This window comes from Hippopotamus amphibius, chromosome 11 (genome assembly GCF_030028045.1).
Source record: "Hippopotamus amphibius kiboko isolate mHipAmp2 chromosome 11, mHipAmp2.hap2, whole genome shotgun sequence".
NCBI lineage: Eukaryota > Metazoa > Chordata > Mammalia > Artiodactyla > Hippopotamidae > Hippopotamus > Hippopotamus amphibius.
In genome coordinates, this window is record NC_080196.1 from 22909877 (window position 1) to 22924337 (window position 14461).

The window sequence follows — 14461 nt, forward strand, 5'->3', positions numbered from 1 at the left end:
GTCCCTTCTAGGAAGTTACAGCCCTGGTGTCTAGGCTTCTTTGTAACGTGTGAGACTTTTTTGGATGATTTTATTTTAGTTTTGAAGCTTCTCCTTTGGTTTTAATCAGCATATGTGATGGAAACAGTAACTTTTGATTTATATTTAAAATATCCTAAAGAAAATCTAAACCACATCTAAAGTGACTAGTATCTTTATTTTTTAAAATTCTTTTCCATTATAGTTTATCATAGGATATTGAATATAGTTTCCTGTGCTACACAGTAGGACCTTGTTGTTTATCCATCCTATATATAATAGTTTGCATCTCCTAATCTTAAACTCCCAATCCTTCCATCCCCCTACTACCTCTAAACACATAGACCATGTCTTCTGTTTACATAAAAATCCAGTCACAAGCATGTTCTGTCTCAAAACAAAATTCTTAAATAAATGGATTTTTAGAATGTGCTAAGATTTGTTTGATTCAATAATCGATGATCAGCAGAGGATAAAGGACATGTTGCCTAGGGCATAAAGATAAGGAGATACAGATGAATGGATAAAGATAGTGTATGTATGTATACACACTGAAATATTACACAGTCATAAAAAAGAATGAAATTCTGCCAGTTGTAGCAACATGGATGGCCCTAGAGAATGTTATGCTTAGTGAAATAAATCAGACAGTGAAAGACAAATACTGTATGATGTCAATTATATGTATAAACTAAAAAATAATACAAATGAATGTATATGCAAAATAGAAACAGACTCACAGATATAGAAAACAAACTTGTGGTTACCAAGTGGGAGAGGGAAATGGAGAGAGAAAATTAGGAGTATGGGATTAACAGATATAAATTACTATGTATAAAATATGTAAATAACATTGTATTGTATAGCACAGAGAATTAGATCCATTATTTTGTAATAACCTATAATGGAGTATATTATGCAAAAATACTTAATCACTATGCTGAGTACCTGAAACTAACACAATATTGAAAATCAAGTATACTCAATAAAAAAGTTTACTGCTACAAAAAATAAAAATAAAAATAAGGAGATATAGACAGAGAGAGTTCCCAAAAGAAATTTATTAACTTTAAAACTCTTAGAGTTATTTTCTATACCAAGTTATAAAATCATAGCATATTATTAGCTTTTACAGGTTAACCTCTCCTTACAGAACTGTAAACCTCTCCTTGCAAATTATAAGTGGTGGGCCAAATCTTACCATCTGCCTTTATGTGTAAATAAATTTTCTTTAATATATGACCAGATCACTCATTTACATATTGTCTAGGGGCTGCTTTCATGCTATAACTGCAGAGTTTAGCGGTTACTGCAGAGATCTCAGGGCCACAAAGCCTAGAATATTAAGTATCTAACCCTTAGTAACCCCGGTTACAGACAAAAAAACACACCTAAGAAACATACCAACAAAATGCAAGGTTTGGAACTTTTTTGAATCCTGATGTGAACAAACCAAGGACAAGAAAACAATTTTAAGACAGGAAAATAAACATGGGCTGATAGATTATAATAAGGAAATATTGTTAATTTTAATTCTAAATTATTTGTGTTTTCAATATTTTGATGCCTGGGAATTACAGGAAAAAATTGTGGAAGGAAATAGATGAAATTTGCATGATATTGATAATTATTTAATGTTACTTGTTATGTACATGGGTTTATCTTATATTATTCTATCTCCACTTTCTATGTTTGAAATTTTTACATATTAAGAACATTAATATTTTATTCAGTGTGTTACTGATTTCTATCCTGGTTTCACTTTTTTCAGACAAAATGTTCTTATGCTTTTAAACTTTTGAAATGAATTCATTTATTATTTAATATATGGTCAACATTTTAGAAATATTTTGTGTATGCCTGAAACATTTTTGTATGTATTTGATAGTTTTGGTGTTTTCGCTGTATTTATTATGTAATTTTTGTTGTGCTATTTATATTTTCTATATGCTTACTTGTTTATGTTTGTATGTCATTTCTACCAGGTATTCACCAATTCTGGCTGTGGATTTGTCTATTTCCTTTCTTATCTGTTAGGTTTTGCTTTTGTATTTTGAAGTTATGTTATAGAATGCATATGAATTTAAGATTATTATAACTTTCAAGTTGACTGACTATTTTAACATATGGAAATGTCCCTCCTTCTTCCTAACAACAGTTCTTCCCTTAAAGGCCACTTTTTCTGATACTACTCTGACCATGCCAGCTTTCTTTTGGCTAGTGTTCACATGGTATGTCTTTTCTTTATTCTTTTCTGTGTATCCTCTTATATAGTTGTTTTTTTTTTTAAATTACTCTGCTAAAAATGAAAAGAATATATGGAAAATATTAATTTTTTATCTTGGTGTGGGCATAAGGATATCATTTCACTAGTTTTTAAAAATTTTTTATGTATTTGAAGTTGTAAGATTTTAACTGATTTGGGTAATCTTATTAGGCATTTGGCTGTCCTCATCCGTCAATGAAACAATTTAATTTGTATATAACCAGTTATAATTATTAGTGTCAAGAAAATTTTATCTTATGAACAGATATAAAGTTTACACAGATAATTCTTAAGTTACCTTATCAATGCCTTCGAACCAGATCATGTTTTTCTTCTCCAATATGACTGCTTTTCTTTACTATTTTATTCAACGTCTTACTATAACCAGCTAGGATTATTTATCTTTGTTAAAATGATTCCTTGGGATTAATCTCCATTAAAAGAATTTATTTTTTTAAAAAAGCACATTTATAAAACAATAACATGTTGCAATTATATCTAAGCAGGCTCTAAAATTAAAGCGGATCCTCTTGATAATATTTTGTAAATAATTAACTACTGTGATTATGTGCAAACTAAGGTCAATATTTTTAAATTGAACATATTACCAAGATTTTAAAATATGTTATTAGAATAGATAAAGCTTTATATTCAATATGAAGAAAAAAATTTTATAAATTGTATAAAAGTATAATCCTTAAAAGTGAGTAACATATATGTGACAAAGACATTTTTTGGTAAAGAAATCTGTTTACTATGTGAAATATAAATACTCACATTAAATGACAATACTTAAAATTGTGTTTGCATATTTGCTTAGATTCCAGAGCTAAAAGATTGATCAAAAGAGACAGAGAGGTATTCTGTGCTGACAAGAAAAGTGTGACGAAGTGAGAGAGTAGCATTGACATAGATACACTACCGAATGCAAAACATATAGCTAGTGGGAAGCTGCTGCATAGCACAGGGAGATCAACTCCATGCTTGGTGATGACCTAGAGAGGTGGGGTTAGGAAGGTGGGAGGGTCACTCAAGAGGGAGAAGATATGGGGATATATATATAAATACAGCTGACTCCCTTTGTTGTACAGAAGAAAATGGCACAACATAGTAAAGCAATTATACTCCAAAAAAGAGCTGAGGAAGAAAAAAAAAAGAAATGTATGAAAGAGAAATATTCAGGCTCATAGCTCATGTCCCTTGGAATCTTCCTCTGTGTGTGGGAGAGATCAGAAAATTCCCTGGGTGTACTTAATCCCAGATACCTCTAGTGAATGAATAAGAATCAACAATCCCCCAAATAAGAAAAACTGTTAGTTAATTGTGGGTTTTCCAGTGGACCATTTCAGTTTTATGTAAACTATTGACAGACCCCTATGGCCTGTGAATCTACTGAATGTGAGAGCTGGAGAGCAATAGGAAGTTCTCAGGTGAACCCCATCTTGTGCAGCTGTGATGTGAGCTCTACCTCTATGAGGCAGAAGATCTCTTCTGGGATGAGAAAATAGATCTGTGATAACCATATCAGTCCTGTCATTAGTTAATCACTAGAGCAATAAATCAGGAGTTGTGAAATTATAATACATACACATACGCACACACTATAAATATTTATTTATTAATTCATAGAACTTTTGGAAAATAATGAAAAAAGAGACATAACATTTCTGCAAAGGAGGATAAGAAGGATTTAGAATAGGTAACTTCAGGATATCATTGAAAGAAAATTCCACACATTTTTTTTTGGAGATTTAGCTGTGATGTTTATAAATGAAAGAAGAAACCATAATTAGATGATGTTAAAAGACCCCAACATCTGAGGGATTGTATAGATATATTTCACTTTTCTCCCTAACTTGGGTCTCTTGCCAGCAACCTTCTTAGAGCCCACTTAAACTCTTTGTTTCTCAAGGTGTAGATCAAAGGGTTAAGGGAGGGTGTCACTACAGTATAGGAGAGGGTGAGGAATTTACTGCGATTCTGTGTGTACTTGCTCTTGGGTTGGATGTAGACAGAAATTACAGTCCCAAAGAACAAAACCACAACAATTAGGTGGGACCCACAAGTCCCAAATGCTTTTCTCCTGCCTTCAGTGGATTTTATCCTCAGCACACTCCTAACAATGTAGCCATAGGAGACCAGAATAAGCCCCAGAGGTAAAACAACATAGAGGACACTAGCTATGGAGAGCTCATTTTCTAGGAAGGTTGTGTCTGCACAGGCAATTTTAATCAGGGCAGGCTCCTCGCACATGAAATCATCCACCCTGTGGTGGCTGCAGAGAGGCAACTGGAAAACAAGGATGGTCTGAATTGTGGACTCCACAAAACCACTGATCCAGGCCAGAGCTGCGAGTTGCTGGAGAAGCTTTGGGTGCATGATAACGCCATAGTGGAGGGGTCGACAGATAGCATTGAAGCGGTCATAGGCCATAACAGTCAGGAGGACACACTCCGTGGAGCCCAGCGCCAAAGAAACATACAGTTGGATCACACAACCAGTGTAGCTAATGGTCTTCTCAGGCCCCTTGAGATTCCAAAGCATTTGTGGGACAATGCTGGTAGTGAAACAGAGGTCCAGGAAGGAGAGATTCGAGAGGAAGAAATACATGGGTGTGTGGAGTTTGGGGTTAAAGTATGAGACCAGTATGATTGCTGTGTTCCCCATCAGTGTCAGAATGTATAAGATAGAGACGACCAGAAGGAGAACCATCTCCAGGTGGGGCTGGTCAGAAAAGCCCAGTAAGATGAACCCTGCTGGAGTGCTAAAATTTGTCCCTTTCATTGCTTCATTGTGAGTCACCTTTCTTGGTCATTCCTCTTTTCTTCCTGAGAAGAAAGTGAGATATCATAACCAATGGATAAATAACAAATGAGTAAAATGAGCATTTAGACACTGATTTTTTTTATCCCGAGAAATAGCAAAGTAAAGCTATGCAAAATAAAAAGTATAATAGGTTGACGTTATATAGAGAGACAAATACACAAAATCATGAAAACACCAAATTCATTGCAAGGAAATATATAATCATAGAATAGACATTAGGTCATACACGAAAACAGATTTGAGATGTATCCCAAACTCTGAAGATGATACACAAACCATCAATGTGTATACTGTGAAAAAGCAAATAAGTTAAAAATAAGATGATCCTTACATACATAGATACATGATAGATGATAGATCCATCAGATAAATTGAAAGATACTTTGAGTGAGCAAGAGTGTTACAGAAAGTATATAGAATTGGAGACACAGAGACAAAATAAAAACAGAATTTTCAAACAGGAAACATTAGATATGATTGTTATTAATATTCATAATTTTTCTGTGAAACAAATAATTACTGACCTGATAATAGCATTAAGGGAAACTTCTGTGAGCTCTCTATTTGAGTCATTAGTCTGCCAACTTTATAAATATTATTCTCTAGAAAACTCTATTTCACAATCCCCAAAAACAAAGTCTTCCCCCTGGTGCCACCTCAGTCCGCATGCTTTAATATGGTCTTATTATAAGAGTATATGAATTCAGCCACCTAATACAATCCATTGACTTTTCATAAAGTAAACTGTATAGAACTTACCCGTTGTCTTTTAAACTATTTGCTTGCAAAGATTAAGAAATGTAGTTATGAAACTTTGTACTTCAGAATGGTCAATTCTGAGTCTCCAAAATGACTGCAGTCATTTACCTGTAAGATCAAATCTAAACAATTTCCTCAAAACAAACAAACAACAAAAACCCTCCAATGAAAATTTCTGAATTTTACCTTAGTAACCCAATTAGAAAATAAAATTTTACTTCTAAAAACCTTTAACAATTATACCCGCTGTCAATTATTACAATCTAGTTTAAATAGCATCAGTGGCCTACTTTCTTTGACATCCATGGTTATAATCAGTTGCATTTTAATCTTTGCCAGCACGAAACTATTATGTATTTTGAGTAAAGGATAATCATTTTTCCAGAATTATCACAAAAGAAGGAAACCTACACTGGTGGTCATATTGATTAGCATTTGTCTAACTGCCCATGCATTTTGGTTGTAAAATAAAAACTCTGAGTGTTCAAGGAGGGAAAGTGGTGGGAGGGGTGGTGGGATGATTTGGGGAAAAAAAAAAAACGAGTATTATGATGTGTCAAAATTGACACTGACCTTACCTGGCTGGATTTCCTCTACTTTTCAGTAAAGAGTAAATGAACTGTGCTGTTGAAAGACTCAGAGTCTCCTGGGAAAAAGACAAGACATGAGTGGCCTTACTTTGCTTTATATAACTCTATATTCTCACAAATTTTCCTTGTGTATTCATGTTGCAAGAATAACCAACATTTTCCAAGCAGATACCACACTGAACCTGCTCTCTCTCCCTTTTACATTCCTGTCATTAATCAAGATGAAGATAAGGGCATATATGTCTGCAAAGAGAAGGCAGCCAGTTTTCCATGATTAAGAATATAGTTAATGTTGGGTTATGCATTTTTTTAAAAACCTGCTTTTGTTCACTGCTAAAGGGAAGGAGCTCTGAATTTCTTCAATTTTTAAAATTAATTTCCCTTTTTCCTCCAAAACAACAGAAAGTCCTACCTTCTAGAAAGAATGTCAATCCAGCTGTAGAGGCTCTTGGGGGTTTTGATGAAAAGTTCAATCATGATCACAGGTCTAGGACAGGCAGTGGAAGAACCATATGTGGGCAGTTTGTGAACTCATCTCTACTGTAATCTCCTGGCTTAAGCTCTCTTCAGATGGATGGTGGTTAGCTTGTTTACTAAGCGCATGCCTCTGGAGTTCTTCTTCCCAGACAACATCCCATCACTATATTAGAGAGGGAGACAGGTCTCTGGAGACAGAAGAGCCACAGAGGCTTGTGCTTCTGTTGCCACTGGAAGACAATCAATTGCATACCACCTTCTAAACACACACATGCATGTACACGTGCATTTTGCTATAAAGTTGTCCAAAACAGCTACCTTCATGTTGTCATAATATATGGGATAACAGATAGAAAAGATGATTAAAGTTCCAGGCTGTGAGAACGTGCTTCGGTTCTACTCATAATAAACTTTGCAGAGTCAGTTAAGGTCATTCAGCTGCTTTCTATCACACATGCTATTAAAAGTGTCAACTTTATTTGGGTAGTATCTTAAAAGATTAATTTTTTGAAATTAATTCATTTAAAATTTTGTTAATTAAACTCAGTTTTGAACATGGTGTGGAGACATGCATATATCTGTAAATACATGCTTGAAGTTAATACAAAATTACTGAAGATCCAAGAACTGATGTATAGACTTCTGGGAAATAGGGAATAATGGGGAGGAAGTGGACTCTGATATGTAGTATAGAAGAGGAAAGAATATTGCAACTTCATGAACTCTTAAGAAGTGGTTAAAAATAAAGCTTTCATATCAGAAAAGAATTATGCTCCACACATAACATTGTTATCACTTCTTGAAGAATTGGCAGTGTTTTCCTATATCTGTCCCTGAGGTAAATGGTGTGCATCCTGTTTTTGTGTGAAATGATGCACTGGGGTGCAGATTATTTTTACAATGGATATAAGTGTATGTATAGAACAATACATGCATATAATTTGCTAATTAAAATGTTCATATACTGGGGTTGTCTGTCCAAAAATTCAACCTAGTGAATTTGAAGATGTAATTGGTTTTATTGAATGATTCATGAATTTGGCAGCATCCCATCTACCAAGTAGAGGAGAGCTGTACAAAACGGGAGGCATTTATAGGCAGAAGGGGAGAAGAGTGGATTGTTTGAGGTTTAGGTAACCTGCCTATGGGGGATGGTAGGGTGCTATGTGTCAGATTAACTTATTGGTGCTGACTAGAAAATTCCAGACTAACTGGTTGAGAACACTACATTCCTGGGGGAGGTTGTAACTGCAATTAAAGTAGGTATTAAGTCTTGATTTGCTGATGTGGGCTTAGCACAGATGACTCCATTTTGGGCCGTTTGTTTCATTTTTAACACAGTAAAGTCTAAATAGCACAAAATTCCAGGTACTCCATATTCTTGATCTAATTTATCTCTTTTATCTTCCATAACATTCATCTTATGCTCGATTAATATTTAAACATCCAGCAGTTTCTGAATAGTTTTCCATTTATTAAACTTTTGTAATTTACACCATATATACTTCTCAAAGTCCAGCTTAAATCTCATCTCTCACAAATGTGTCCTGGTTACCCAATTGTCGTCTTTCATGTTCTAATTAATAAACATATGAGAAGAAATAGGATTTTTCAAGGAATTCAAGTACTCTATTACAGACAGAGGAAATAGAACATGATAGAAAATGACAAGAGATATACTTGGGAATGTAAAAAAGGACCAAATCACAAAACGACATATATGTATTATGCTAAGGAGGTTGTCTTACCTCTGATCTCTAATGGAGTATTTTGTATTACATAAGGGCATGAACTCTAGAGGCAGACCAACCTAGGTTCTGTTCTCAGGGCAATTTATTGAACTTCTAGAAGTTAAAGTTTCCCTAGGGAAACTTTTGTCTTTCTCTTTCTGACTTACTTCACTTAGTATGATAGTCTTTATGTCCATTCATGTTGTTGCAAATGTCATTTTGGAATAGAATGTAAAATATATCACAAATTAATTTATTTATGAAACAGAAACAGACTCACGGACATAGAAAACAAACTTGTGGTTATCAGAGGAGAAAGTGTGTGGGAAAGGGACAAGTTAGGAGTTTGGGATTTACAGATGCACAGTGCTATATATGAAATAGATAACCAACAAGCTCCTAAGGTATAGCACAGGGAATTATATTCAGTATCCTACAATAAACCATAATGGAAAAGAATATGAAAAAGAATATATATATATGTATGTCTGTGTGTGTGTATGTATACACTTTTCTGTACAGCAGATACTAAGACAACATTATAAATCAACTGTACTTCAATTAAAACTATAAAGTTTTATTGGTATGCAACCAGACAACTCATTTATATATTGTCTAGGGGCTACTTTCATGGTATAACTGCATGATTCCTTATTTGAACAAACCAAACACAAGAAAACAGTTTTAAGGTAGGAAAATGAACATGGGCTGATAGATTATTATAAGGAAATATTGTTAATTTTAATTCTAAATTATTTATGTTTGCAATGATATGATGCCTACTTCCTTCTTCGTCTCAGAGCCATCCATCTCACTGCTGGTTGTCTCCATTTTTATGTTATGCTTTGTCCTCCTTTTCGTCTGTGTTCCCTAAATCAGAGATAAGCACATCTTCCCCCCAGTCACCTGTGTGAAGTCCTCCCCAGTCACTTGCCTTGCCAGGTTGAAGAGAGGATGGAAGACAAGAGAGGATCACTGTTCCCTAGAGTGTGAACTATAATGTCCGTGCCCCCATCTGTCCACTCTTGTATCCCCCATGTCTGGCGTGGAGCCAGGTCCACATAACAATAAATGTTTGCTGAATTAAAAAAATTACAGCAAAAAATTGTGGAAGGAAGAACATGAAACAAAATTGGCATGATATTGATAACTGGTAAAATTTTCTTCTGTACATGTTTATCTTATATTATTCTATCTCTACTTTCTATGTTTAAAATTTTTACATATTAAGAACACTAATACTGATTTCTAGCCAGGTTTCATTTTTTTCAGACAAAATGCTCTTAAACTTTTAAGCTTTTGAAATATATTTGTATTTGCTATATTATTCAATATACAGTCAACATTTTGTATATGTTCTGTGTATGCCTGAAAATTTTTGTATGTATTTGACAGTATTTATTTATTTTTAAGATGCCTGCTCTTTATTAATTAATTGGTATTAAAAGTGCCTGTGTAGAGAGAAGAAAATAGAAGGCAGGATGTGAGGGAAAAAGAATATACATTACAACCCTGGAAATAGACACATAGAAGGAACCAACCCACCCACTGTTTTAAATCTAGCCTGTCCATCCCTGTGAAGGTTCCACACTGCCAGGAAAAAGAAAGGATCCAGCATTTGCTCCTATTGGTTGCTTGTGCTTGTGGCTGTATCATCTGGGGTCATGACTTCATATATATAAGTAGGAATTGGAAACAATGGTATTTGCATGTGTGAACCATTGCTGACAGTGAAGAGACTTGGCATGTGACCACCAGCAGTGGCAAATCAGCACTGATATACACCTATGTAGTGGGTACAGTTTAAGTTGTACTTTCACTATCCCATTGGCATCTTCAAGATCACATTGAAGTCATTGTAGTTCTCTCTCTTTGCAGAAGAGGAAACTGAGATGCTGAGTTAAAGATCTGTACCAAGGTCCACAGTAAGTCCAGATTCTCTCACTCAAAATCTCTCATTTCTTTCCACACACTGCAGCTGCTTCAGCCATGACTTCCTGCTCTTTTAGTGATGCTGAGTCTGGTGAGAGTGCTAGGAAAGCTGTGGCTCTGTTGATTCAGAGCCGTGCTCCAATGTGATATAAGAGGGAAGAGAGTACATCCATGGAGAACATGCTGTCTTCCAGGCCTTCATCTGGAACTGAGTCTTCATCTCTGTCTTATTTACAGCCCTGCCCTCACTCATCTCAGGCTCCCTGTCTCTGCTGTATACCTGAGGGATCTGAATAGTATCAGACATTCATATCTGTGTCATGCTCATTTCCCTGATTGTGTGTAAAGTTGCATATATGGTCATGTTTTTCACCAGTCACTTGATTTCGTCTGTGATTTGCCTCATCGTATTCTTTGCCTATTTTTCTACTTGGTTGTTTGTCCTTTTTCTATTGATTTTATTTTTTCTTTTTTTAAAATTTTTATTGGAGTATAGTTGATTTAAAATGCTGTGTTACCAGGGGATCCTTCTCCCCATGCCCCAACCCTCACCACTTTAATAACCACATGACCTTGGAAATGTCACCTTGTCCTCACTTTAACCCTCTAAAGGCCGGTCAAAGGAATGAAGAAACAGTACACAAGATAAATGTAAGATGGGAATTCAGGGCTGAGGTATTTGGCTCTGACTCTCAAATGTATCACTTTACAATTTTTCTATTCTAACTTCCTTCTTACCTATCCAACCACCATCGCTGTTGGAAATGTACCTAGTCAACCACCAGTGCCACTAGAGGCAGGGATGGGGCAGGTGCACGCAAGAGACAGAACTGGAAGAGGAAGAAACCTGGGGCAGGGGGCAGTTGATCATGTTTTCTGGATTCAGAATGTAGCTGGATTGAGAATATATAAAGAATTCCTCTTTAGAGGTGATTTAAAGATTGAAATGGGATTAGTGACCATTTCTGGGTGCAATTGCTTAATCACATTCCCGGTGCTTCTCAAACTTCAATGTGTGTGTGAATCACCTGGGACCTTATTAGAATAAAGATTCTGATTTTACAGGTCCAGGGAGGGGCCTGGGGTTCCGATCCAAGTTCACACCTTGAGTAACCAGGAGCCAGACTCCTGTAAAGGCAAACCTCTGTAAAGTGGCCACAGAGGTCTTGGTGTGGAGCCAATGTGAACAACCAAATAAAAGTTATTGGATATATGAAAAAAATAAAATAAAATAAAATGCTGTGTTAGTTTCTGCTGTACAGCAAAGTGAATCAGTTATACATATACATATATCCACACTTATTTAGATTCTTTTCCCATATAAGTCATTACAGAGTACTGAGATTTCCCTGTGCTATGCAGTAGGTCCTTATTAGTTATCTATTTTATATACAGTAGTCTGTTTATGTCAGTTCCAATCTCCCTATTTATCCCTCTCCACTTTCCTCCTGGTAACCTACATCTGTGACTCTATTTCTGTTTTGTAAATAAATTCATTTGTACCATTTGTTTAGATTCCATATATAATTGATATCATATGGTGATTGTCCTTCTCTGACTGACTTACTTCACTCAGTATGACAATCTATAGATTCATCCATATTGCTGCAAATGACATTATTTTGTTCTTTTTTTATGGCTAATATTCCATTGTATATATGTACCACATATTCTTTATCCATTCCTCTGTTGATGGACATTTAGGTTGCTTTCATGTCCTGGCTCTTGTAAAAAGCACTGCAATGAATACCGGGCTGCATGTATCCCTTCAAATTATGGTTTTCTCCAGATATATGTTCAGAATGGGATTGCAGGATCATATTGTAGCTGTTTTTAGCTTTTTAAGGAACCTCCATACTGTTCCTCATAACAGTTGCACCAATTTACATTCCTACCAACAGTGTAAGAGGGTTCCCTTTTCTCCACACCCTCTCCAGCATTGATCTTCTGCCCATTTTTTTATTGTTCTTTTTAATATATACTGTGCTCCGTGAGCTGTTTGTACAGTTTGGAGATTAATTCCTTGTTGGTCACTTTGTTTGCAAATATTTTCTCCCATGCTGTTGGTTGTCTTTTCATTTTGTTTGTGGTTTCTCTGCTATGCAAAAGCTTTTAAGCTTAATTAGGTCTCATTTTTTAATTTTTGTTTTTATTTTCATTACTCCAGGAGGTGGATCAAAAAAAGATCTTGCTTAGATTTACATCAGAGAGTGTTCTGCCTATGTTTTCCTCTAAGAGTTTTATATTATCTGGCCTTATATTTGGGTCTTTAATCCATTTTTAGTTTAATTTTATGTATGGTGCTAGGGAGTGTTCTAATTTCATTTTTACATATAGCTGTTCATTTTCACAGCAACACTTATTGAAGCAACTGTCTTTTCTTAATTGTATATTCTTGCCTCATTTGTCATAGATTAGGTTACCATGGGTGTTTGGATTTATCTCTGGACTTTCTGTCCTATTCTATTGATCTATATTTCTGTTTTTGTGCCAGTAATGTACTGTTTTGATTACTGTAACTTTGTAGTGTAGTCTGAAGTCAAGGAGCCTGATTTCTCTAGTTCCATTTTTCTTTCTCAAGATTGCTTTGGCTATTCAGGGTCTTTTGTGTTTCCACATAAATTGTAAAATATTTTGTTCTAATTCTGTGAAAAATGCTATTGGTAATTTCATAGGGATTGCATTGAATCTGTAGATTGCTTTGGGAAGTACAGTCATTTTCACAATATTGATTCTTTCAATCTGAGTACATGATATATCTCTCCATCTGTTTGTGTCATCTTTGATTTCTCTCATCAGTGTCTTATAGTTTTCTGAGTAGAGGTCTTTTGCTTCCTTAGGTAGGTTTATTCATAGGTATTTTATTCTTTTTGATGTGATGGGAAATGGGATTTTTTAAAAATTCCTCTTTCTGATCTTTCATTGTTAGTGTATAGGAATGCAAGAGATTTCTGTGTGTTAATTTTGTATTCTGAAACTTTACCAAATTCATTGATGCACTTTAGTAATTTTCTGGTAGCATCTTTAGGATTTTCTAGGTATAGTACCATGTCATCTGCAACAGTGACAGTTTTACTTTTCCAACTTGTATTCCTTTTATTTCTCCTTCTTATCTGATTTCTGGGACCAGGACTTCCAAAATTATGTTCAATAAAAGTGGCAAGAGTAGACATCCCTGTCTTGTTCCTGATCATAGACGAAATGTTTTCAGTTTTTCACTGTTGAGAATGATGTTTTCTATGGGTTTGTCTTATATGGCCTTTATTATGTTGAGGTAGGTTCCTTCTATGCCCACTTTCTGGAGAATTTTATCATAAATGTATGTTGAATTTTGTCAAAAGCTTTTTCTGCATCTATTGAGATGATCATATGGGTTTCTTTGTTTTTTATGCTAAAGGAAGCAACCTCAGAAAGCTTTTATTTGTTCAAAGTAATCAGAGCTACAGATGCAAAGAACAAAACAAAAACCCAACAACTTCCCCAATACTATGTCAAAAGAACATATCAAACTTGATTTTCATTAGAATGTAACTATTTCTTCACACTAATAAATCAAAAAACCAAGACACAGATTTTATATCTATATATAAATATATATAAAAAGCAATGCAAACAATTATTGAGCTTCATCTTCTGGACAAGAATGCCAAGTTAGTCTCTCTTCATAAAAAGCAATTACAATTTGAGGACAATTCACTTTTGCCTCTCTTGCCAGCACCAAGTCCGCCTCATCTGAATCCTTCCATTTCATGAGAAACATTAATTCTCCACTGCTATCTGTGGTACCAATTATTCGTTCTGGATCAAGACCTCTGGCAAAACCTCTTGGTTTATCAGCAGCATTTCTTTTCCTCTTTGATTTG

General features: G+C 34.9%; 1 protein-coding gene across 1 annotated transcript; it reads right to left on the reverse strand.

Annotated features, from left to right (window-relative positions):
* Positions 1–4135: 4135 nt before the first annotated feature.
* LOC130831416 (olfactory receptor 2G3-like) lies at positions 4136–5068 on the reverse strand. Its single transcript, XM_057699527.1, has one exon. The coding sequence runs from the start codon at positions 5066–5068 to the stop codon at positions 4136–4138; it is 933 nt and encodes a 310-aa protein (XP_057555510.1).
* Positions 5069–14461: the final 9393 nt, after the last annotated feature.